The sequence below is a fragment of the Ranitomeya variabilis genome, chromosome 7 (assembly GCF_051348905.1).
Source record: "Ranitomeya variabilis isolate aRanVar5 chromosome 7, aRanVar5.hap1, whole genome shotgun sequence".
In the NCBI taxonomy this organism is placed as follows: Eukaryota; Metazoa; Chordata; class Amphibia; order Anura; family Dendrobatidae; genus Ranitomeya; species Ranitomeya variabilis.
In genome coordinates, this window is record NC_135238.1 from 124251416 (window position 1) to 124275672 (window position 24257).

The window sequence follows — 24257 nt, forward strand, 5'->3', positions numbered from 1 at the left end:
AGCCAGGGAGGTAGCTAATTCACTTCTCTGCTCCACTGGTGTCCTTTCTCTTGTGTTTTGCTCTCCCACATGCTCAGTACAATCTGTTCAGCTTTCGGTATCTCTGTCCAGGAGCTGCAGCACTTTCTTGTGGCTGCACGGCTCCTCATACGTTCTTCCTGCCTCAGACTGCTTCAATCTGCTCTCCGGCACTATCTGACTAACTTTCCCTCCAAACCACAATATATCTCTATATGCAGAGGAGTCACCTAGAAATAGGATGAAAAGCTACCCCTTGTGGCCTGGAGTGTGAACATGTTGCATGTTTGTGTTACCTGGTGAGCGTTATCCTTCATCGCTTCAAAGTGTGACATCACTCTCCCCGTGAGGAAAGCAATGCCACTGTGACGACCAGGACCTTGGAACGTCACACTTACATCTTTTGGATCATTCCCGATGTTATTTTATATGAGGTGGCATGAACAAAAATTCCAATTCTGGCGTAGTATTTATTCTTTAATTGTGAAGCTCATTGTAAAAGGAAAAATAATTTTGCTGGTTGTCACAGTGTATGCAATCATGAGATTGTAGGCTACAGTCCCCTGGGAATAACAAAGGCTTATATGTCAGTGACTGACTGCAGCAGACCCCTTGTCCACAGTATAACCTGGATCTACTATACATGTATTTCATATCACGTGGCTATGACATAAAATTATGAGAAGAGAAGATGTCTTTAAACAGCCCATACACAAGATATACTCATCAGCGGTCAGCTACTACAGGTGACCGCCATATAATACAGGATCTCAGAACCAGAAACCATATTACCGAATACCAGTCCGAAGCCTATTAGGACTGTTTCAGGCAATAGCCATTGGACCTCCTACATAGCATATATACAGAAAACATGGAGCATATAATCTACAGATAGATTATGCAAAACATATTTTTTTAATATAGGAGGAAGCCGATGCGAAACGTGCTTTGGGGCGAGTGTGGTACTGCACACATGGATACGAGCCATTAATGGTAGAATTCGTCTCACCTCTACTGGGGATACTACTTAGATCATTACTGACTTGAGAATACATACCTTGAACTGTTTTCCTTGTGTGGTGTTATGAATCAGTTGTATCTTTCTAATCAAATGCACTGTCACTTTATTTAGGTATCAATTTGGATAATAGGCTCATTGCCATTACCTGCGCTTGTGGAGCTACACTACAATTTTGTGCACCTGTGATCTGAAATTAATCTCTGTTATTGATACAGTTTTGTTACTTATGTATTGCTTTGTATACTATTAAATATTTATTTAAAAAAAAAATATTTTGCATAATCTCCCTATGGATTATATGCTCCACGTGTTTCTGTATATATACAGGTGACCACCATAAAGTTGCACAGCCGACCCCTCCTCCTCCCATGAATAAGGCCTGAATGTAAGCCCACCTTATTACTACTGGAGATGCTCTCAGTAAATCATTAGTTTTGCAGAGCAAACAAATCTGGCTCAGTCAATCTAGGTTTGCTTCTAATACACTAGGCGCCCTCTTCTTTTCCTCCTAATGTCTACAAGCATCATAACACAATGCTTTTATACTCACTTAAGGTTTTTGTCTTGATTTTTGAAGCAAGAGATGTTTGCAGCTTTAAAGCCTTCAGAGACCCATTGAGTTTTTCTCGCATCCGTTCCTTTACAGACTGTAGCGTAGAAATGGAGGAGCTGGAAGTAACATCCATTCTGCCGAAGCTGCATCTATTCTGCAGATAAAAAAAGTGTTGGTTTCATGGTTCACAGGGAGGATACCTTTAATCATCCCCACCACTCACACCAATTTGTCATGAAACGGGGTTGTTTGGTTGCCCCTGGTTCTTTCCGAAGAGGATTTATCTATATCCCACTTCCCAGTTCCGGTTTGTAACTTGCAGTTCTATGGCACCCCCCTTAACATCAGGTCAGTCAGGGTACTGCACCTAGGGTATTTAGTCATCAGAAAGGCTGCCTGCTGTCTATTGGCTATTGGGCACGCTGCAGCAAGGGCGATAGAACTACTCCCATTGAGGCGGGAACAATAATTATAAACGCCGCCAGTCGTTACAGAGCCTCCCAATCACACAGGACAAATTCTGCTGCCACCAGTTCTGATTTCTTAACTATTAACGGGTCCGGAGCCAACCCAGATTAGTAGCGTAATTCACTTCAGAGGACGTGACCATACATTATAGAGCAAGGAGAAACAAGCTAGTAACTTTATATTTTACTCCAAAAAAGGTAGGCAGCGTTTACAGAGGTATAAAAAGATATTATAAAGATGACAAATATCATATGTACACTACAATTACAAATAAAATGGGATGAAAGTTGAAAACACTTACATTTCATTATGTCATATAATCTTATGACTCACCGTGTGCTGTGGGGGGGGGGGGGGGGGGAAATGACGAGCATATGTCCAGTTGCATCACCCATGTCTCTCAGCAGGACCCCGGACAAAGACACGTGAAGACTGCTGCTTCCCTCACTTATTTCCTAGCCTAAAACCCAGGCACTCCCCCTGTGGTGACCTCACTTAGAGGCTGAAACCTCCCCTTTACTTAGGGTCATAGAAACCATTTTTATGCCTAGCTCGCTGTAGGAATCTTGCATACGAAAGTCACACTGATCAGGATGTGCCCCACATCAGGGGGATTCTTTAATTGTAAACACAGTGTAATTACATGACCCGCTTACGGAGAAACCTGCTCTTTGCACTTGTTGGGTTTAGCTTCTAGCGATTTCAGGGAGTTATAGATCCATCGATGGACATCCGGAATACATAATTCTTATATTTCTAGGCCTGATCGGTGCCAAAAGACATAACCTTCAGAGAACAATAGAATCTCATGCTTTCTGTATACAGCCCTGCCAGTATACAGGACCACAGAGGGGAATGGCCCCATATACAGCCCTGACAGCACACAAAAGCACAGAGGATAATGGCCCCATATACAGCCCTGACAGCACACAGGATCACAGGGGGTAATGGCTCCATATACAGCCCTGCCAGCACAGAGAGTAATAGCCCCATATACAGCCCTGACAGCACAGAGGGGAATGGCCCCATAAACAGCCCTGACAGCACACAGGACCACAGAGGATAATGACCCCATATACAGCCCTGACAGCACACAAAAGCACAGAGGATAATGGCCCCATATACAGCCCTGACAGCACACAGGATCACAGGGGGTAATGGCCCCATATACAGTCCTGCCAGCACAGAGAGTAATAGCCCCATATACAGCCCTGACAGCACAGAGAGGGTAAAGGCCCCATATACAGCCCTGACAGCACACAGGATCACAGGGGGTAATGGCCCCATATACAGCCCTGACAGCACAGAGAGGGTAAAGGCCCCATATACAGCCCTGACAGCACAGAGGGGAATGGCCCCATAAACAGCCCTGACAGCACACAGGACCACAGAGGGGAATGGCCTCATATACAGCCCTGACAGCACACAGGATCACAGAGGATAATGGCCCCATATACAGCCCTGACAGCACAGAGAGGGTAAAGGCCCCATATACAGCCCTGACAGCACAGAGGGGAATGGCCCCATAAACAGCCCTGACAGCACACAGGACCACAGAGGGGAATGGCCTCATATACAGCCCTGACAGCACACAGGATCACAGAGGATAATGGCCCCATATACAGCCCTGACAGCACACAGGACCACAGAGGATAATGGCCCCATATACAGCCCTGACAGCACACAGGATCACAGAGGATTAGCCGGATTACTTACCGGTAATGCTCTTTTAATGAGTCCATGACAGCACCCACTGGAGAGATAGGGATCCGCCCCAAGGAACAGGAAACCTACAGAGAAATAAAAGGGGCGGTCCCCCTCTCCTCCTCAGTTTAATTTTCAGAGTACCCGGAGGACCGCCAGTATTAGTCAAATATTTACAATATATCTTAAACTTATATACTCCATATAAGTAATTCAAATGAATTTTTAATTTAATAGGGAGGGATGTGACTGGGTGCTGTCATGGACTCATTAAAAGAGCATTACCGGTAAGTAATCCGGCTATTTACCCTTCGCCATGACAGCACCCACTGGAGAGATTTCCAGAGACCAACACCTAGGGGGGGACCACCGTGCTGAGGATAGTCCTGCCAAAGTGTAGGTCAGAATCTGATGAAAGATTAAGTCTGTAGTGATTATAGAAGGTAGAAGGAGCCAACCACGTTGCTGCCTTACATATGTCCTCAATTGGAACGTTTCCCCTTTCGGCCCAGGAAGACGCCATAGCTCTGGTGGAATGTGCCTTAACGCCTTCCGGAGGTTCCTTAATTTTCATGGAGTAGGCCAGCCGGATCGTGTCTCTAATCCATCGGGACAATGTGGCTCTTGTGACTCCATACCCCTTCTTTTTACCCTGGAAGGATATGAACAGAGCCCTACTCTGCCTCCAACTACTAGTTTCTTTCAATATATTGTAAAACTACTCTCCTGACGTCTAGAGTGTGGAATCTTTGTTCTTCAGGAGTGGAGGGGTGTTTAAAGAAAGTAGGAAGATGTATCTCTTGTGACCTATGGAATTTCCCTGCAACTTTAGGGAGATATAAGGGATCTGGTTTTAAAATTAACCTGTCCTGAAATGTTAGCAGGAAAGATGGATCTATGCATAAGGCCTGAATGTCGCTGACTCTTCTAGCCGATGTTAATGCTACTAAGAAGGCTGTTTTTAGCGACAAGTGTTTTAGAGATACTGCATCTATAGGCTCAAACGGAGGTTCTGTTAGAGTCTAGGACTAGGTTTAGATCCCAAGGAGCTACTCTAGGTATGTGGACAGGAGTAACTCGTTCACAGGCCGTAATGAAGCAGGACACCCATTTGTTACCAGCAACATTATGGCCATAGAGGGCACCCAGAGCGGACACCTGGACGTTTAGTGTATTAACCGACAGACCTAACCCTTTCCCTTTCTGTAGAAATTCTAGGATAGATTTTATTGGAACTTCTGATGGGTTTGAACCTGTATGGAACTGAAGAAATTTTTTCCATATTTTGGTATAAATCTTTGTGGTAGATGGTTTCCTGCTAAGCAGGAGTGTATCAATTAGGCCTTTTGAAAACCCTCTGGAATTTAATATCTGCCTTTCAAATTCCAGACCGTCAAGTGGAGGCTGTCCACTTGGGGGTGGAAGAAAGGTCCCTGAGAGAGTAGGTCTGGGATTGAGGGAAGGACCCATGGGTCTGTCACCGACATTGATTGTAGGCACGAGAACCATGGCCTCTTGGGCCAGAATAGTGCTATCAATATTATCCTGGCTTGTTCTTCCCTGATTTTCCGTATTACTTGTGGAAGCTGAATTATCGGAGGGAAGGCATAAGCTAGTTTGAATTGCCAGGGTATCTGAAGAGCATCTAGAATGTCCGGGTGGGCTGCACGGGACCGAGATGCAAAACTTTGCACTTGTCTGTTCAGTTTCGTAGCAAACAGGTCTATCTGGGGCCTGCCCCATAATAATGTAATTTTGTGAAAGATGTGAGGATTTAGACACCATTCTCCTTGATGTAGAGTGTGTCGACTTATAAAGTCTGCCTTTCCTGTTGATTGCTCTCTCCTTTGATGTGGACCGCGGAGAGGGACAACAGATGCTTTTCGGCCAGGATCAAGATATTCTCTGCGGAAGACAGAGCGTCTGATCGAGTACCGCCTTGTTTGTTTAAATAAGCCACCGTCGTAGTGTTGTCTGAACAGACTCTGATGTGATTTCCTCGAAGCTGTGGGAGAAATTGACGCAGTGCATAGTTTACTGCATTCAACTCTTTTAAATTAGATGAATATAAGATTTCTTCCTCATTCCATATTCCTTGGCAGAAGCTATCCCCCATATGTGCGCCCCACCCGTAGGGACTAGCATCAGTAGTCACAGTGTGGGATGGCAATATCACCCAAGGGACACCCTCCGTCAAATTCCTATTATCTAGCCACCACCCCAAGGAAGCTAGGACCTCCTGTGATAACGTTATTTTTTATTCGAGGTGTCCTAGGAATTTTCTCTGTTCCCGAAGGATTTGGTGTTGCAATGTTCGGGTATGGAGTTGTGCCCACTGGACGGCTGGAGTACAGGAAGAAAGGGATCCTAATAGGGACATTCCTTTGCTCAGGGACATTCGAGGTTTATGAATGGCAGCCACTACTTTCCCCTCTATTTTAGATATTTTTTCCCGAGGGAGTAGACATTTTTGTTTTGTGGAATCTAGATGGAACCCCAGAAATATCTGGAGGGAAAGTGGGATAAGTCTGGATTTTTCAGAGTTGATGATCCAGCCCAAGTTTTGTAAAGATGAGACAGTGTCCGCTAAACGTTCAGCACACTGAAGGGACGAATTTCCTACAACTAAAAAATCATCCAAATAGGGGATGATTAGTGTCCTTCTGATGAAGGTAGGCCATCACCTCTAACATTACTTTGGTGAAGATTCTTGGTGCTGTGGAAAGACCAAAGGGCATGGCCGTGTACTGGAAATGATGAATCTTCCCATCGAGTTTTACTGCGACTCTGGAGTATTTTTGATATCTGTTATGGATAGGGAGATGGTAGTAGGCATCTTTTAAATCAATGCCGCCCATCTTACAATTTGGAAAGAGGAGTTTGATGGCAGATCTAATGGATTCCATTTTAAACGTATACCGTATTTTTTGGCATATAAGACGCACTTTTTCCCCCCAAAAAAAGGGGGGAAAATGGGGGGTGCGTCTTATATTCGCAATGCAGGCTTACCGTGGACCGTGGCGGCAGAGGTGCGGCGGCAGAGGTGTGGCGGCAGAGGTGTGGAGATGAGGAGGCGCAGTGAGCGGGGTCCCTTTCCCCAGTGAGGTGATGCAGCAGCCCCGGTAATGCAGCAGAGCCGGGTGAATCCTGTTGTTATCGGTGCGCGCGGCCATCTTCCTGAGGCCGCGCGTTCGCAGATGGAGCTCTGCTGCCCGGGGCTTCAGGAAAATGGCCGCGGGATGCCGCGCGTGCGCACATGGGGATCGCAGCGGCCATTTTCCTGAAGCCCCGGGCAGCAGAGCTCCATCTGCGAACGCGCGGCCTCAGGAAGATGGCGGCGCGCACCGATAACAACAGGATTCACCCGGCCCTGCTGCATTACCGGGGCTGCTGCATCACCTCAGCGGGGAAAGGGACTCCGCTCACTGCGCCTCCTCATCTCCACACCTCTGCCACCACGGTAACAACAGGATTCACCTGGCTCTGCTGCATTACCGGGGCTGCTGCATCACCTCACCGGGGAAAGGGACCCCGCTCACTGCGCCTCCTCATCTCCACACCTCTGCCACCACGGTAACAACAGGATTCACCCGGCTCTGCTGCATTACCGGGGCTGCTGCATCACCTCACCGGGGAAAGGGACCCCGCTCACTGCGCCTCCTCATCTCCACACCTCTGCCACCACGGTAACAACAGGATTCACCCGGCCCTGCTGCATTATCGGGGCTGCTGCATCACCTCACCGGGGAAAGGGACCCCGCTCACTGCGCCTCCTCATCTCCACACCTCTGCCACCACGGTAACAACAGGATTCACCCGGCTCTGCTGCATTACCGGGGCTGCTGCATCACCTCACCGGGGAAAGGGACCCCTCTCACGCCATACCTCTCACTGTGCCTCCTCATCCCAACACCTCTGCTGGTAACCACTGCTGCCACCCTCCCATGGACACCAGGCCGTGGCGTCGCCCACCTAAGCAGGAAGGGACCCTGCTCAGGTGCACGCCGTACCGCCTCACCCCACCTCTGCCGACACCATGCCTCCTGTGACCCTGCTCTGCCACCACCAGCCCACAGGTAAGATACTGTAAATTCGGACAATAAGACGGACCCCCATCTTATAAAAAATCTTTTTTTCTGCAATTTTCACCCCAAATTTGGGGTGCGTCTTATGGTCCGGTGCGTCTTATATGCCGAAAAATACGGGTAATTTTTAATAAACGTATTTAGCTTTCTAAGATTTATAATTGTTCGAAATGAACCATCGGGTTTAGGGATTAAAAATTGTAGTTACTTACCAATAACGGTATTTCTCTGATCCCATGATGGCACCACGGAGAGAGGGGTCCGCCCCCAGGGACAGGAAACCTACAGGTGAAAAAGGGCGTACCTCTCTCCCACATCAGTTGGTTTACAGAGCCTTATACAGAACTTCAGCTGCAACTTAATATTTACACAAATTAAGCTTAACAATTTTAACTTAACAGAGGCACCGTGACTAAACTAATTATCAATATTATTATAATGTGCACACCTGTGTGTGAAAAGGGAGGGAATATACGGGTGCCATCATGGGATCAGAGAAATACCGTTATCGGTAAGTAACTACAATTTTCTCTATCCCCATGATGGCACCACGGAGAGATTTACATAGATTTGTAACTTTTTAGGGAGGGACCACTGCCTCTAGAATCCTTCGACCAAAGGTGAGATCAGAGGAGGTCAAGTCTAAGCGGTAGTGTTTGAAAAATGTAGACTGGGAAGACCAAGTGGCCGCTCTACATATCTGTTGTATTGAAGCGCCAGCTCTTTCCGCCCAGGATGATGCTACTGCTCTGGTCGAGTGCGCTTTTATATTCTCCGGGATGGCCGCCCCGCTGGATGAGTAGGATAAGGCGATGGCATCTCTTATCCACCTCGCTAGCGTAGCTTTTGACGCTTTCTGTCCTTTCCGTGGACCCTGGAAGCAGACAAACAGAGCCCTATCCTTCCTGCACTCCCTAGTGGCTGACAAGTATTGGAGTAGGCACCTTCTAACATCAAGGGTATGTAGTGTTTTTTCTCCCTCATTCTTGGGGTTGGGACAGAATGAGGGCAGGGAGATCTCTTGTGTCCTGTGAAATTGTGATGCGATTTTTGGGAGGTAAGCCGGGTCTGTTTTTAGAATGACTCTGTCCTCGAGAATTTGAGTGAAGGGAGGACACGCGGACAATGCTTGTATGTCACTAACGCGGCGGGCTGAGGTTAGGGCCACTAGGAGTGTTGTTTTTAAAGATAGAATCTTTAAGGGCGCGTCTGCCAGGGGTTCGAAAGGAGATTTGGTTAGCGCATTTAGAACAAGGTTTAGATCCCATGGAGGGGCATTATGCAAAGAAACAGGTCTTGATCTACCCGAGGCTTTGATGAATCTCACGATCCATCGGTTTCTGGCTAAATCATAATTATACAGCGCCCCCAGGGCTGCTACCTGAACCTTTAGTGTACTTGTAGCTAGACCTTTTTCCAACCCCTTTTGCAGGAACTCAAGAATTTTCCCTATTGGGATTTCCCCCCCTGGGTCAGCCCCCAATACAGACATGAATTTTTTCCATACTTTGCCATATATTTTGGTGGTTACGAGTTTCCTACTCTGTAGCAATGTGGACACCAGGTTGGATGAAAACCCTTTGTTGCTTAATAGCTTCCTTTCAAAAGCCAAGCTGTCATATGTAGGCTTTTTACACTGGGGTGACACACTGGGCCCTGGGACAACAGATTTTTTGTGTCTGGTAGAACCCACGGGCTGTCTATGGACATCTTTCTCAGCCAAGAAAACCATATCCTGCGAGGCCAGAATGGAGCTATTATTATCACTGTTGCCCCCTCCTCCCGAATTTTCCTCAAGACTAGGGAAATGAGGGATATTGGAGGGAACGCGTAGGCGAGACGATAGTTCCAGGGAACTGTAAGAGCGTCCAGAGCTACTGGCCCTCCCCGGGGATCGATTGAGCAGAACTTTCTCACTTTCCGGTTTTGATAGTCCGCGAATAGGTCTATTTCTGGCTCTCCCCAACGCCTCACTATTTGGTTGAACACCGACTGTTTCAGCTCCCACTCCCCCTGTTTTAAGCGGGTTCTGCTGAGGAAGTCTGCGGTCTGGTTTTCTGAACCCTTTATGTAAAGGGCTGTTAGGGACTTCAGATTGTGTTCTGCGATATGAAAGATGGATCGGGTTTCTTCCATCAGTGTTTGCGACCTGGTACCCCCTTGGTGGTTTAGGTATGCCACCACTACCTGATTGTCTGAGAAGACTTTTACGTGGTAGGAGCGGAGGAGTTTTAGGAAGTGTGTTAGGGCGAGTTTTACCGCTAGCAGTTCTTTCATGTTCGATGAGGTTAGCTCTTGATTTTTGCTCCAGTTTCCTTGTGCCACCTGACCGTCTACATGAGCACCCCACCCCCAGGGGCTTGCATCCGTCGTTAGGATTTTTTCTATCGGCAGTGCCCAAGGAACCCCCTTGGTAAAATTTATCGGGTCCGCCCACCACTGTAGGGAGTGTATCGTAGTTGGTGATATACTTAGCTGCCCGTCTAAATTTCCTCCCAGACACAGGTTTGAACTTAAAGTCTCCCATTGTAAGTCCCGGGAATGGCACTGTGCCCACTGTACGGCCGGGATACAGGCTGTCATGGAGCCCAGCAGGGACATGGCTTTCCTGAGCGTGGTGACTGGAGATGCTGACAAGTGCACCGCAGCCTGTGTCATTTTTTGAATCTTCCCCTGAGGAAGATGGCACACTTGTGTGGTTGAGTCGAGGACTATCCCTAAGTACTCCTGTACCTGTGATGGGACCACTTTTGATTTGGTAAGGTTCAACAGCCAACCTAGGCTTGACAGAGAAGTCATAACCAAATCCAACTGTTTGCAGTGATGGAATGATGTCCCTGCTACCAGGAGGTCGTCTAGGTAGGGAACTATCAGGACATTCTGTTCCCGTATATGAGCCATCACTTCCGACATTATTTTCGTGAATACCCGGGGTGCGATAGCTAACCCGAATGGGAGGGCCCGAAACTGATAATGTTTCACCTCCCCCTGGATATTCACTGCTAGCCGGAGGTACTTTTGATGATCCTTGTGGATCGGTACATGATAATATGCATCTCGTAGATCTAGAACAGTCATGAAACACCTGGGAAAGAGTATTTTTACGCAAGATTTTGTTGTCTCCATTTTGAAGTGTGGGATCTCGAGAAAACTGTTTAATTTTTTGAGATTTATTATCGTCCTGTATGATCCGTCTGGCTTCTTTCGGAGGAAGAGGGGAGAGTAGAAGCCCATGCCTCTTTCCTGGTGTGGGACTTCCTGTAAGACTCCCTTCTGAACTAGGCCTAGAATTTCTTCCTGGAGAGCCGACTGTTCTTGAGACTGTCTCTGCGGTGTCACCATGAAGAGGTTGATGGGGGGAATGCGGAACTTTAGCTTGAGTCCTTCTCGTACTATGCCTAGTATCCAGGGACTGCTTGAAATTTTTTCCCAGGCTGGAAGAAACCCGGTCAGTCTCCCGCCAACCTGGGGGACACCTTCATTGAGTTTTTTTATTATCGGGAGTGGGTTTGTTGAATAGGAAACCTCTGGTTTTGTTTCTTTTGTCCTCCCATGTTTCTTTGTTCCCTTTCGGAGGTTTTCTCCGCATGAATTTTTTATTCCGAAAGGAACGTCTGTAAGACTGGTTGGAGAAACCAGGGAAAGATTTTTTCTTGTCCTCGGCTTTCTCGAGGATGTCATCTAGCGTTGCGCCGAACAAGAATTCACCCTCACAGGGTATTGAACACAGTCTTGTTTTTGTCTGAAGGTCCCCTGGCCAACATTTTAGCCACAGAGCACGTCTTGCGGCGTTTGAGAAGGCGGCAGCCCTGGCTGCTAGTCTGGCCGAATCTACAGATGCATCCGCCAAAAAAGCTGCTGCACCTTTCATTACGGACACTGATTTTTGAATTGTGTCTCTTGAGACTTTCTCCTTTAATTGGGAATCCAAGTGCTCGAGCCACACCATTAGCGCGCGGGCCGTGCAGGTGGCCGCGACAGCTGGTTTAAGCCCGCCTCCTGCTGCTTCCCAGGAGTTTTTTAGGAAAGTCTCGGCTTTTTTGTCCATCGGGTCTTTTAGGGTACCCATGTCCTCAAAAGGCAGGGCAAACTTTTTTGAGGCCTTTGCTATGGCCACATCTAACTTTGGTGCCTTACTCCAGGATGAGCAGGCTGGGTCATCAAACGGGTACTTCCTTTTGGGGGTCAGGAGAGCTTTTTTGTCTGGCTTTTTCCATTCTCTTTTGATTAGAGAGTGAATTTTCTCATTTACGGGAAATGCTCTTTTCCTTTTTTGTTCCAGACCGCTGAACATTATGTCCTGCGCTGTTCTTTTAGGTCGCTCATCTACTAGCCCCATTGTTGCTCTGACCGCTTTTACCAAAGCGTCTGTTTCCTCGATAGGGAAGCAACTGCGCCCCCCCTCTGATGATACTGAAGAGGTGTCAGAGGCTGATGAATTATTTGAGTCTGATAACTCGCTTTTCGACTCGTCCGCACTAGACTCAGGGAACTCAGGACTTTTTATATGTTTTTTCTTTGCGGTTTTAATGCCTTTAATGGCACTTTCTACCTGGCTTTTTATCAATGACTTTAATTCTGAGGTAAATGATGGGGTTTCCTCCTGAATCGTCTTTTTTATACAGTCGCTGCATAGTCTCTTCTCCCAGGAGGAAGGCAGCTCGTCTGAACATATGGCAAATTCCCTGTGCTTAGTTTTGCCTGTACTTTTTCTCCCCTAGGAAAAAAGAGTAACCCGGTATTAAACTCAGCACTTTCACGTAGATCACTCACCCCCTGTGGATCAGAGATACCGTCTCAGGCCTGGGGACTGTATCCGCTGGAATCGCCGCCGGCCGTGTGGTTTTTGCAGACGCCCGACTGCGTTGAGACTCTGATCGTCCGCTGCTACTGCGCTGTACAGAGGAAGCGTTTCCTTTTCGCTGATGCTGTGAGTGCAGACGCCGCTGCACTTGTGTCTGCTCAGGTAATCGCTGGACAGCTTCCTGCATAACCTGCTCCTCGTTTTCGCTCATAGTGGCCTCCGCACTGTCTGGTGCACTGGAGTTTGAATTTGCCACACTTTCCGTTTGCTGGGCGCTTCTTTTATTGTATTGTGCCGGCGACACCGGAAGTGACGGTCCGCGCATGCGCCCGCCCAACTTCCGGTTCCAGCCTCACATGAGGGAATGTAAACGCTGGGGCACCGGCGCGCGCGCACTAGCGTTCCGTTGCGCACTAACGTTCAGTTGTCGCCGGTAATGGCGTCGGCGAGCGCGCACTAGCGTTCGAGTGCATACCAGCGCTTGCTGTCGGCGCCTGCACCTGACTCGGTGATGGCGCCGGCGTCTCTGCCCACGGGTGTCTCCCCGAACTCAGCTGGGCTTTATGGAAGATAGCCGACGCTACCTCCATGTTATTTGTAGAGCCCTACGGTGACCGCCGTCACCCGCTCCTTCATCCCCCCTCTTTTTTTTTTTTTTTTTGAGGAAGGCAGACTTGTTCCTTTCACTGCCTTCCCTCCACTCACCCATGAGGCCCGCCGACCTCTGTGGTGGTGCTTCAGGCAAGGGAGAAAAAGAGGGGAAAAAACCGCTTGATCCAGCCGTAACAGGGCGCCCCCTGTTATGAAGTCGACTGTACCAGCTCCTGGAATCCCACGAAGATCCTTCAGGTACGTGCTGTAGGTTCCCCGTCAGGGACAGGAAACCAACTGATGTGGGAGAGAGGTACGCCCTTTTTCACCTGTAGGTTTCCTGTCCCTGGGGGCGGACCCCTCTCTCCGTGGTGCCATCATGGGGATAGAGAAAATAATGGAGAGTAGAACCCACTACCCTCTTGTCCCTTTGGTACTTTAACTAAGACATTTGTATTTAAGAGACTTTGGATCTCTAATTCAAGGGCCCTTTGTTGTATTGGTGAACTAAGTACTGTTAAAATAAAAGAATCATGGGGAATTTGGAGGAATTCTACTTTAATTCCTTCATTAATAATATTTAGAACCCAGGAATTTAACGTAATCAATTGCCATTGGGGAAAGAAAAATTTTAACCTACCCCCTACTGGGGTGTCTGGAGTTTTAATATTTATTGTCTCTACGGAAGGGGGGGCCTTTAAACATAGTACCACTTTGTTTTCTCTCTCTTGTGGCCCACCGTGACGGTCTTTCATTTTGTCTTCTTTTGCCGAATGGTCTCCTCCTAAAGGTCTTCCTATAGAAAGGAATTGAGGGATCAGGGAAGGCTTTTTTTCCTTTCTTTTGCTTTTTTGAGGATTTCATACAAAGCTTTTCCAAATAAAAACTCACCCTCACACGGAATAGCACAGATCTTGGCCTTCGACTGTGTATCTCTCTTCCAGCTTTTCATCCACAACGCACGTCTGGCATTATTAACCAGACCTGCTGATTGTGCCGCGAGGCGAAGAGAGTCAGCTGATGCATCAGCCATGAATGCTGCTGCCCCTCTAATTAATGGTATCGCATCTCGCAATTTTTGTCTGGAGACCCCCTGTTCAATCTGCTGATCTAATGATCAATCCAGACAAGCATGGATCTAGCAGGGCATGTACTGGCAATTGTTGGTTTGAATATGCCTGTGGAAGCTTCCCATGCTCTTTTTAATGACGATTCCGCTTTCCGATCCAGAGGATCAGAGAGTAGGCCTGCATCTTCAACTGGAAGAGCTGATTGTTTCGAGGTGGAGGCCACTGCTGCGTCCACTTTAGGAATCTTAGTCCATGTTATTAGCTCATCGTCACTAAAGGGGTACTTCCTTTTGGAGGCTGATGGGAGAAAGCCCCTCTGGTCTTGTTTTTCCCATTCCCTCTTTATCAATGCCTTAACGGCAGGAATTACTGGGAAGGCTCGTCTTTTCCTCTCTGCTAACCCTGCAAACATGATGTCTTGTGCAGTTTGGTCATCTTTTGTATCCTCACAACCTATCGTATTCCTGATGGATTTCACTAGGTTGTCGACCCCATCAAGGGGAAACACCGGATTACGTACCGGTAATGCTCTTTTATAGAGCCACGACAGCACCCACTGAGAGAGGGGATCCGCCCCTAGGAACAGGAAACCCTATGGAGAGATAAAAGGGGCGGTCCCCCTCGCTCCCACAGTTTGGGTTACAGAGATTGCGAGGAACCGCCCACCAGTATTAGTAGGCAATTTATTATCATTTTATCTTAAACTACTAATATTTACAAGAACCAATCACCCTTATCCGTGCTCATATGCAAACTAATATATAAGGGAGGGAAGTGAAGGGGTGCTGTCGTGGCTCTATAAAAGAGCATTACCGGTACGTAATCCGGTGTTTTCTCTTCGCCACGACAGCACCCACTGAGAGACTTTCAGAGACAGTTATTTGGGGGGGATTATCGTGTTAAGAACTGATCTACCGAAACACAGGTCAGTGGAGGCAGATAGATCTAGTCTATAGTGACTATAGAAGGTAGTAGGAGACGACCAGGTTGCGGCCTTACATATGAGTTCTATTGGAACCTCTGCCCGCTCTGCCCAGGATGATGATATCGCCCGGGTGGAATGTGCCTTTACAGTCTCAGGTGGATCTACCCCTTTAGACGAATAGGCCAGGTATATCGCCTCCCGAATCCATCGGGATAATGTGCCTTTGGTAACACCAGCTCCTTTTCTTTGACCCTGGAAGGAAACAAAGAGAGCCCTGCTCTTCCTCCAGGGACTAGTCCTGTCTAGATAGGTTATCACAGCCCTTCTCACATCTAAAGTATGGTACTTTTCTTCCTCCTGATTCGTAGGGTTATTATAGAAGGTAGGAAGAAGGATTTCTTGAGATCTATGGAATTTAGTACACATCTTAGGCAAGTAGGAAGGGTCTGTTTTTAGGACAATCCTATCTGGCAATATTGACATAAATGGAGGATCTACTGATAGCGCCTGTATGTCACTTACCCTTCTTGCCGATACTAAGGCGACAAGAAGAGCAGTCTTGAGGGAGACATATTTAATGTGAGCAGAATCTAGAGGCTCAAACGGATGGTTTGTCAAGGCTTCAAGGACCAGATTAACATCCCAAGGAGGTGAGTTGGGGATATGGACTGGTTCTGCTCTCTGGCAGGCTGAGATGAATCTGGATATCCATCTATCTCCTGCAACGTTGTGACTATATAAAGCCCCTAGCGCTGAAACATGCACTTTTAAGGTGTTAACTGAGAGGCCTAAATCACGTCCTCTTTGGAGAAATTCAAGAATAATAGGGACTGGAATTTCATTTGACAAGGCTGAGGGATAGAGGCTTAAAAATTTTTTCCATACTCTTACATAGATCGATGTAGTGGATCTTTTCCTACTCAGCAATAGGGTATCGATTAGTTTATCAGAGAAGCCCCTTAGTTTTAACAGCTGCCTCTCAAATCCCAGGCTGTCAACCGCAGACCCTTCACATGAGGGTGGTTGAAGGGCCCCTGGGAAAGCAGATCTTGATTCTCTGGGAGAATCCATGGATCCGAGATGGACATGGCTCTGAGCAGGGAAAACCATGGTCTCTTTGGCCAGAATGGAGCGATCAATATCACACTCGCTCTGTCCTCTCTTATCTTCCTGATGACTGTTGGAAGAAGAACCATCGGGGGAAAGGCATATGCCTTCTGAAATGTCCATGGAATCTGGAGGGCGTCGAGAACATCGGGGTTGTCTGTTCGAAACATTGAGGCGAATGTTTTTACTTGCCTGTTGTCTCTTGTGGCAAAGAGATCTATGTCGGGTATACCCCATTTTATAGTTATCATACTGAATATCCGACGATTTAACACCCACTCCCCCTGATGGAGGGTATGACGACTGAGAAAGTCTGCTTTCGCGTTGTCTATCCCTCGGACATGAAGTGCTGATAAGGACAGAAGATGATTTTCGGCTATAGTCAAGATGTTTTCGGCTATAGACATGAGAGTGCCTGATCTCGTTCCGCCTTGATGGTTGACGTAAGCCACTGATGTCATGTTGTCTGAGAGAACCCTGGTATGTGTTCCGTGCAACTGTGGGAGGAATTCACATAGGGCATGATAGATGGCTTTTAGTTCTTTTTTATTTGATGAGTCGTCTAATTCCGAAACCGACCACAGCCCCTGGACAACCTGGTTCCCCAAGTGTGCCCCCCAACCATGAGGGCTGGCATCCGTAAATATTATGTTTGAGGGTTTAACCTCCCAGGGAACCCCGATAATTAGATGATCTGGTTGTAACCACCAGGTTAGAGATTGGATTACGTCACTAGAAAGGGAAATTTTACCGTCTAATCGGCCATGTAATTTTATCTCCTCATTTAAAATTGCATACTGTAAGCACCTCGAGTGGAACTGGGCCCATGGAACCGCTGGTATACATGACGTGAAGGAGCCAAGTAAGGACATACCCTCCCGAAGGGAAATTATAGGTTTATCTAGTATAGACTGAACTTTATTCCTCACCGTCATCTGTTTAGATTCTGGGAGAAAACACCTTTGAGTTATAGAGTCTAATATGATCCCCAAAAATACCTGTCGAGTCGTTGGGATTAACCTAGATTTTTCCCAATTTATTATCCATCCTAAGTTCTGCAAGGATGAAATCATGTGACTTAATCTTTGTTGACATTGTGAGGGGGATTTTCCTACTACTAGAAGGTCGTCTAGGTATGGGATTATGAGGGTGTCTTTTAATCTTAGAAATGACATGACCTCTGACATTAGTTTAGTGAATACCCTTGGAGCAATTGACAGTCCAAAGGGCATTGCTGTGTACTGAAAGTGCCGTATATATCCTTTTATGACAACCGCCACGCGGAGATATTGTTGATGTTTTTTAAAGATTGGGAGATGGTAATACGCATCTTTCAAGTCCAGAACCGTCATGAAGCAATGGGGAAACAGGAGTTTTATGGTGGAACGGATAGACTCCATTTTAAAGGTTTGATTCTCTAAGAAGGTGTTTAATTTTTTAAGGTTTATAATGGTTCTAAATGATCCATCCGGTTTTGGTATTAGAAATAACGGGGAGTAAAACCCTTTGCCCTCCTGAAGAAGTGGAACTTCCACCAATACCCCCTTGGACAGAAGACTCATTACTTCCTGTTCCAATGCCTCCTGTTGTGATTGAGATTTTAATGAAGTCAATAGAAATGAGTCCGGAGGGACTCGGGAAAATCTTAATTTTAAGCCGGAGGTGACAAGATCATTTGCCCAACTATTTGATGTTATCAGCCGCCATTTATCTGCGAAGGAGGATAATCTACCTCCCACAGGTAGATCCGCTCTAACGGGGTTTGTCCTCAGGTTTGAAAGGGCGCTTCCCGAAGAATGCACCCCTTTGTTTGGTGTCTCTAGTGGCCCAGCGGTCCTGGTTCTTAAAATCTTTCCTTCTATTAAACACTGGCTTCCGGAACGCTCTCCTATAGGATGGAAGGTAATTAACATTAGGGAAGCCCTTTTTTCTCTCTCCTGCTTTAGTTAAGATCTCGTCTAGTTTAGTACCAAACAGGTACTCACCCTGACATGGGAGGCCACACAATTTAGATTTTGTTTGGGGATCCCCCTTCCATCCCTTAAGCCACAGGGCTCTACGTGCTGCATTCGTGAGTCCCGCTGATTTGGCCGCCAAGCGTATGGAGTCAGCAGATGAGTCCGCCAGGAAGGCTGTAGCCCCTCTAATCAAAGGTATAGAGGATATTAATTTGTCTCTAGAGAGACCGCTTTTTAGTCCCTCTTCCAGGTCATTTAGCCAGACTAGCATGGACCTGGCGGTGCATGTAGCCGATATTGCCGGCCTAAAGGCTCCCGTACATGACTCCCAGGCTCTTTTTAAAAGAGTGTCGGTTTTACGGTCCAGTGGGTCTTGTAATGAGCCCGAATCCTCCACGGGCAGTGAGGATTTTTTGGATGTGGATGCCACTGCTGCATCCACCTTCGGGGCTTTTGACCATAATGAGAACTCATCATCATTAAATGGATAACGTCTTTTTGAGGTTGGAGGTAAACCCCTTTGCCCCTGGCTTTCCCACTCTTTCTTGATTAGATCTTTTACTGCCGCTATTACAGGAAAGGAGGGTCTTTTCTTTTCTGACAGACCAGCGAACATGATATCCTGCTGCGTTTTAGGGACCTTAGAATCTTCAATGCCCATGGTGTTGCAGACTGATTTTACCAGGTTATCAATGCTGTCGGTGGGAAAGCATGTATTTTGGTCCTCATCTGAGGAAACGTATTCACGGGAAATATCAGAGTCTGCATTTTCTCTATCAGACGACTGGTCAGATATAGGGGAAACGTACCCCTTTTTTCCTCTAGTACGCGGCTCTTTGACAGAACTATGTAGGGCTCGTAGTTCTTCTCTAATCATGACCCTAATGTCTTCCGATTTAACGGAGGCTTCTTCCCGTAGGGTAGAGTCAATACACGGTTTACAAAGCCTCTTTTTATGACTATCTGGAAGGGGCTGGAGACATAACGCACACTGTCTGTGTTTCGTTTTTTCCGTCCTTTTGGCCTAGGGTGTGAGGGAGAGGGAACAATAATCAGCCTAAATAGGGTAGATATACACTCACCCAGTGAAGCTGTGTGAAGGTACCGGCTGATGAGGAGGAGACTGAGGCACGGGTTGAGGAATGGCACGATCCGACTTGCTCTTCCTAGAAGATCCGCTCTGCTTAGAGCGGCTGGTGCTGGTATGGCTGCGTGGAGTGGATGCGGTGGCTTCTAACGAAGACATCACAGCGTCCGGCGCAGAATCCATAGTGGACGCCGGAGCGTTATCGCCGGCGTCCTTTCATATGGGGGCCGCCATCTTCTTCCGGTTGTACCCGGAAGCGCTAGTCACTTCCGGGTCGCGGCCATACTGTATGGGCCTGCGCTGCCGCCGGTGTCAGCGCAGGCGCTGTCCTCCTCCTCCATCACCCCGGAAGTTTTACCTGTACTTCCGGGGGAATACACTGGGGCTCCATGCTGCATATGCGTCCGCCGAGGACGGCGCGACGCTAACCTCACCACAGCGTTGCTCCCGCAGACGAAAAACCGGCTGGAATCCCGTGAGCCAGCAACCACCGTCCTGGCCTCACGGCGTCTGCCAGCAGAGGGGGGAAACCGAAGCAGGACCCCCGACGCTGCTTCCAGCTCTGGAGCCCTTGCCGTCCCCTAAGGTAAACCGCGCAAGCGGCATCCAGGCTGGGCATCCTCTTCTCTCCATGGATTCCCGTAGGAACAGGAAACCAAACTGTGGGAGCGAGGGGGACCGCCCCTTTTATCTCTCCATAGGGTTTCCTGTTCCTAGGGGCGGATCCCCTCTCTCAGTGGGTGCTGTCGTGGCGAAGAGAAAAACAAGACCGACCTTCAATGTCAGACGGCACTGAAGAAGAGGATGACGAATGCGAGGAGTCTGAGTGGATGACGCCTTCATCATCGGACTCAGAGCTGGATACTACTTTCTATTTGGTTTTTTTAGGGGGTGCGCTGGCTTGTGTAATGGCCTGTAACTCTTCCCTGATTATGGCCCGTATATCCGTAACCGATATAGATGGACTCTGCATGGTTTCGGTAATACATTGGTTGCAGAGCTTTTTGGGGTAGGAATCTGGGAGAGGTTCATCACACAAAGCACACTGTTTGTGTTTGGACTTTTGTTTCTTTTCGGCCTGGGTGAAGAAGATATTGTGGAAAGAGTGTCAGCTTTATAGGCAGAGAGTTTTAACACTCACCCAGTGAAGCTGTACGGTACCGGATCAGGTTGCCGAAGCGCTTTCCTGGATCTTGAATCCGTGGCATCGCTTCTGCGGCTGGCATCTGAGGATCTCCTGCTGGCTGGGTCACCTGCTGGGTCCACCGTCTTGCCTGGGGATGACATGTTGCATCGCCTGTGCGCTTGCAACCATCCCCCTTTTTATAGGCTGATATCCGTTTTTTTTTTTTCCCCTAGCGGTGTACTGCGCATGAGCGAAACTGCGCTTTCCCTCACCGCTGTATGAGTGACCCGGAAGTGCTACCGAACACTTCCGGGCGAGTATGGGGATTGTTACACCGCTCTGCGCATGCGCGGCCGAGATCTTACCTCGGCCCGCGCTATGGAGCGGTGTAACGGCTGCCACTGCTGCTGTGCCACAGATCCCGGCCTCTTATGTGTCGCCCACGTCTGGAGCCTCCTTTTTCAGGCCGCACACCGCAGCGATGCTCCGTAGGATCAGGCGGCCTCTTCCGGACCCAGCCATCCCACATGCCGGACAGACGAGGGGGGAGCCGTCTAACGGAGTCTCCCCCGACGCTGCTTCTGGACCGCATCCGCTGCCGTTCCCGCAGAGACCGCACAGGCGGATGCCCTGGCCCAGGTATGGTTCCTGTAGTTTAGGAGAATCCAGAGATCCTGTCCCCTGGGAACAGGAAACCTAAACTGAGGAGGAGAGGGGGACCGCCCCTTTTATTTCTCTGTAGGTTTCCTGTTCCTTGGGGCGGATCCCTATCTCTCCAGTGGGTGCTGTCATGGCGAAGGGTAAAAATGGCCCCATATACAGCCCTGACAGCACACAGGATCACAGAGGATAATGGCCCCATATACAGCCCTGACAGCACACAGGACCACAGAGGGGAATGGCCCCATATACAGCCCAGACAGCACACAGGACCACAGAAGGGAATGGCCCCATATACAGCCCTGACAGCACACAGGACCACAGAGGAGAATGGCCCCATATACAGCCCTGACAGCACACAGGACCACAGAGGAGAATCGCCCCATATACAGCCCTGACAGCACACAGGACCACAGAAGGGAATGGCCCCATATACAGCCCTGACAGCACAAAGGACCACAGAGGGGAATGGCCCCAGAAACAGCCCTGACAGCACACAGGATCACAGAGGAGAATGGCCCCATATACAGCCCTGACAGCACACAGGACCACAGAGGGGAATGGCCCCATAAACAGCCCTGACAGCACAGAGGGGAATGGCCCCATATACAGCCCTGACAGCACACAGGACCACAGAGGGGAATGGCCCCATATACAGCCCTGACAGCACACAGGACCACAGAGGGGAATGGCCCCATAAACAGCCCTGACAGCACACAGGATCACAGAGGGGAATGGCCCCATATACAGCCCTGACAGCACACAGGACCACAGAGGGGAATGGCCCCATAAACAGCCCTGACAGCACACAGGATCACAGAGGGGAATGGCCCCATATACAGCCCTGACAGCACACAGGACCACAGAGGGGAATGGCCCCATATACAGCCCTGACAGCACACAGGACCACAGAGGGGAATGGCCCCATATACAGCCCTGACAGCACACAGGACCACAGAGGGGAATGGCCCCATATACAGCCCTGACAGCACACAGGACCACAGAGGAGAATGGCCCCATATACAGCCCTGACAGCAGAGAGGGGAATGACCCCATATACAGCCCTGACAGCACACAGGATCACAGAGGGGAATGGCCCCATATACAGCCCTGACAGCACACAGGACCACAGAGGGGAATGGCCCCATATACAGCCCTGACAGCACACAGGATCAGAGGGGAATGGCCCCATATACAGCCCTGACAGCACACAGGACCACAGAAGGGAATGGCCCCATATACAGCCCTGACAGCACACAGGACCACAGAAGGGAATGGCCCCATATACAGCCCTGACAGCACACAGGACCACAGAGGGGAATGGCCCCATATACAGCCCTGACAGCACACAGGATCACAGAGGGGAATGGCCCCATATACAGCCCTGACAGCACACAGGACCACAGAGGAGAATGGCCCCATATACAGCCCTGACAGCACACAGGACCACAGAGGATAATGGCCCCATATACAGCCCTGACAGCACACAGGACCACAGAGGAGAATGGCCCCATATACAGCCCAGACAGCACACAGGACCACAGAAGGGAATGGCCCCATATACAGCCCTGACAGCACACAGGACCACAGAAGGGAATGGCCCCATATACAGCCCTGACAGCACACAGGATCACAGAGGGTAATGGCCCCATATACAGCCCTGACAGCACACAGGACCACAGAGGGGAATGGCCCCATATACAGCCCTGACAGCACAGAGGGGAATGGCCCCATATACAGCCCTGACAGCACACAGGATCACAGAAGAGAATGGCCCCATATACAGCCCTGACAGCACACAGGACCACAGAGGGGAATGGCCCCATATACAGCCCTGACAGCACACAGGACCACAGAGGGGAATGGCCCCATATACAGCCCTGACAGCACACAGGACCACAGAGGGGAATGGCCCCATATACAGCCCTGACAGCACACAGGATCACAGAGGGGAATGGCCCCATATACAGCCCTGACAGCACACAGGATTACAGAGGGGAATGGCCCCATATACAGCCCTGACAGCACACAGGACCACAGAGGGGAATGGCCCCATATACAGCCCTGACAGCACACAGGACCACAGAGGGGAATGGCCCCATATACAGCCCTGACAGCACACAGGACCACAGAGGAGAATGGCCCCATATACAGCCCTGACAGCACACAGGACCACAGAGGGGAATGGCCCCATATACAGCCCTGACAGCAGAGAGGGGAATGACCCCATATACAGCCCTGACAGCACACAGGATCACAGAGGGGAATGGCCCCATATACAGCCCTGACAGCACACAGAATCAGAGGGGAATGGCCCCATATACAGCCCTGACAGCACACAGGACCACAGAGGGGAATGGCCCCATATACAGCCCTGACAGCACACAGGATCAGAGGGGAATGGCCCCATATACAGCCCTGACAGCACACAGGACCACAGAAGGGAATGGCCCCATATACAGCCCTGACAGCACACAGGACCACAGAAGGGAATGGCCCCATATACAGCCCTGACAGCACAGAGGGGAATGGCCCCATACACAGCCCTGACAGCACACAGGATCACAGAAGAGAATGGCCCCATATACAGCCCTGACAGCACACAGGACCACAGAGGGGAATGGCCCCATATACAGCCCTGACAGCACACAGGATCACAGAGGAGAATAACCCCATATACAGCCCTGACAGCACACAGGACCACAGAGGGGAATGGCCCCATATACAGCCCTGAAAGCACACAGGATCACAGAGGGGAATGGCCCCATATACAGCCCTGACAGCACACAGGATCACAGAGGGGAATGGCCCCATATACAGCCCTGACAGCACACAGGACCACAGAGGGGAATGGCCCCATATACAGCCCTGACAGCACACAGGATCACAGAGGAGAATGGCCCCATATAAAGCCCTGACAGCACACAGGACCACAGAGGGGAATGGCCCCATATACAGCCCTGAAAGCACACAGGATCACAGAGGGGAATGGCCCCATATACAGCCCTGACAGCACACAGGACCACAGAGGATAATGGCCCCATATACAGCCCTGACAGCACACAGGACCACAGAGGATA

At 49.1% G+C, this 24257-nt stretch overlaps 1 protein-coding gene across 4 annotated transcripts in view; it reads right to left on the reverse strand.

The window, feature by feature from the left end:
* SGO2 (shugoshin 2) overlaps positions 1 to 24257 on the reverse strand; it is a 137291-nt gene that overhangs the window by 105545 nt on the left and 7489 nt on the right. For all 4 annotated transcript variants that reach the window (XM_077275698.1, XM_077275696.1, XM_077275695.1 and 1 more), the window contains exon 2: positions 1590 to 1746. In XM_077275698.1, the coding sequence (XP_077131813.1) occupies positions 1590 to 1725 (136 nt within the window). In that variant the 5' untranslated portion in view covers positions 1726 to 1746. The remainder of the gene's footprint in view (positions 1 to 1589; positions 1747 to 24257) is intronic.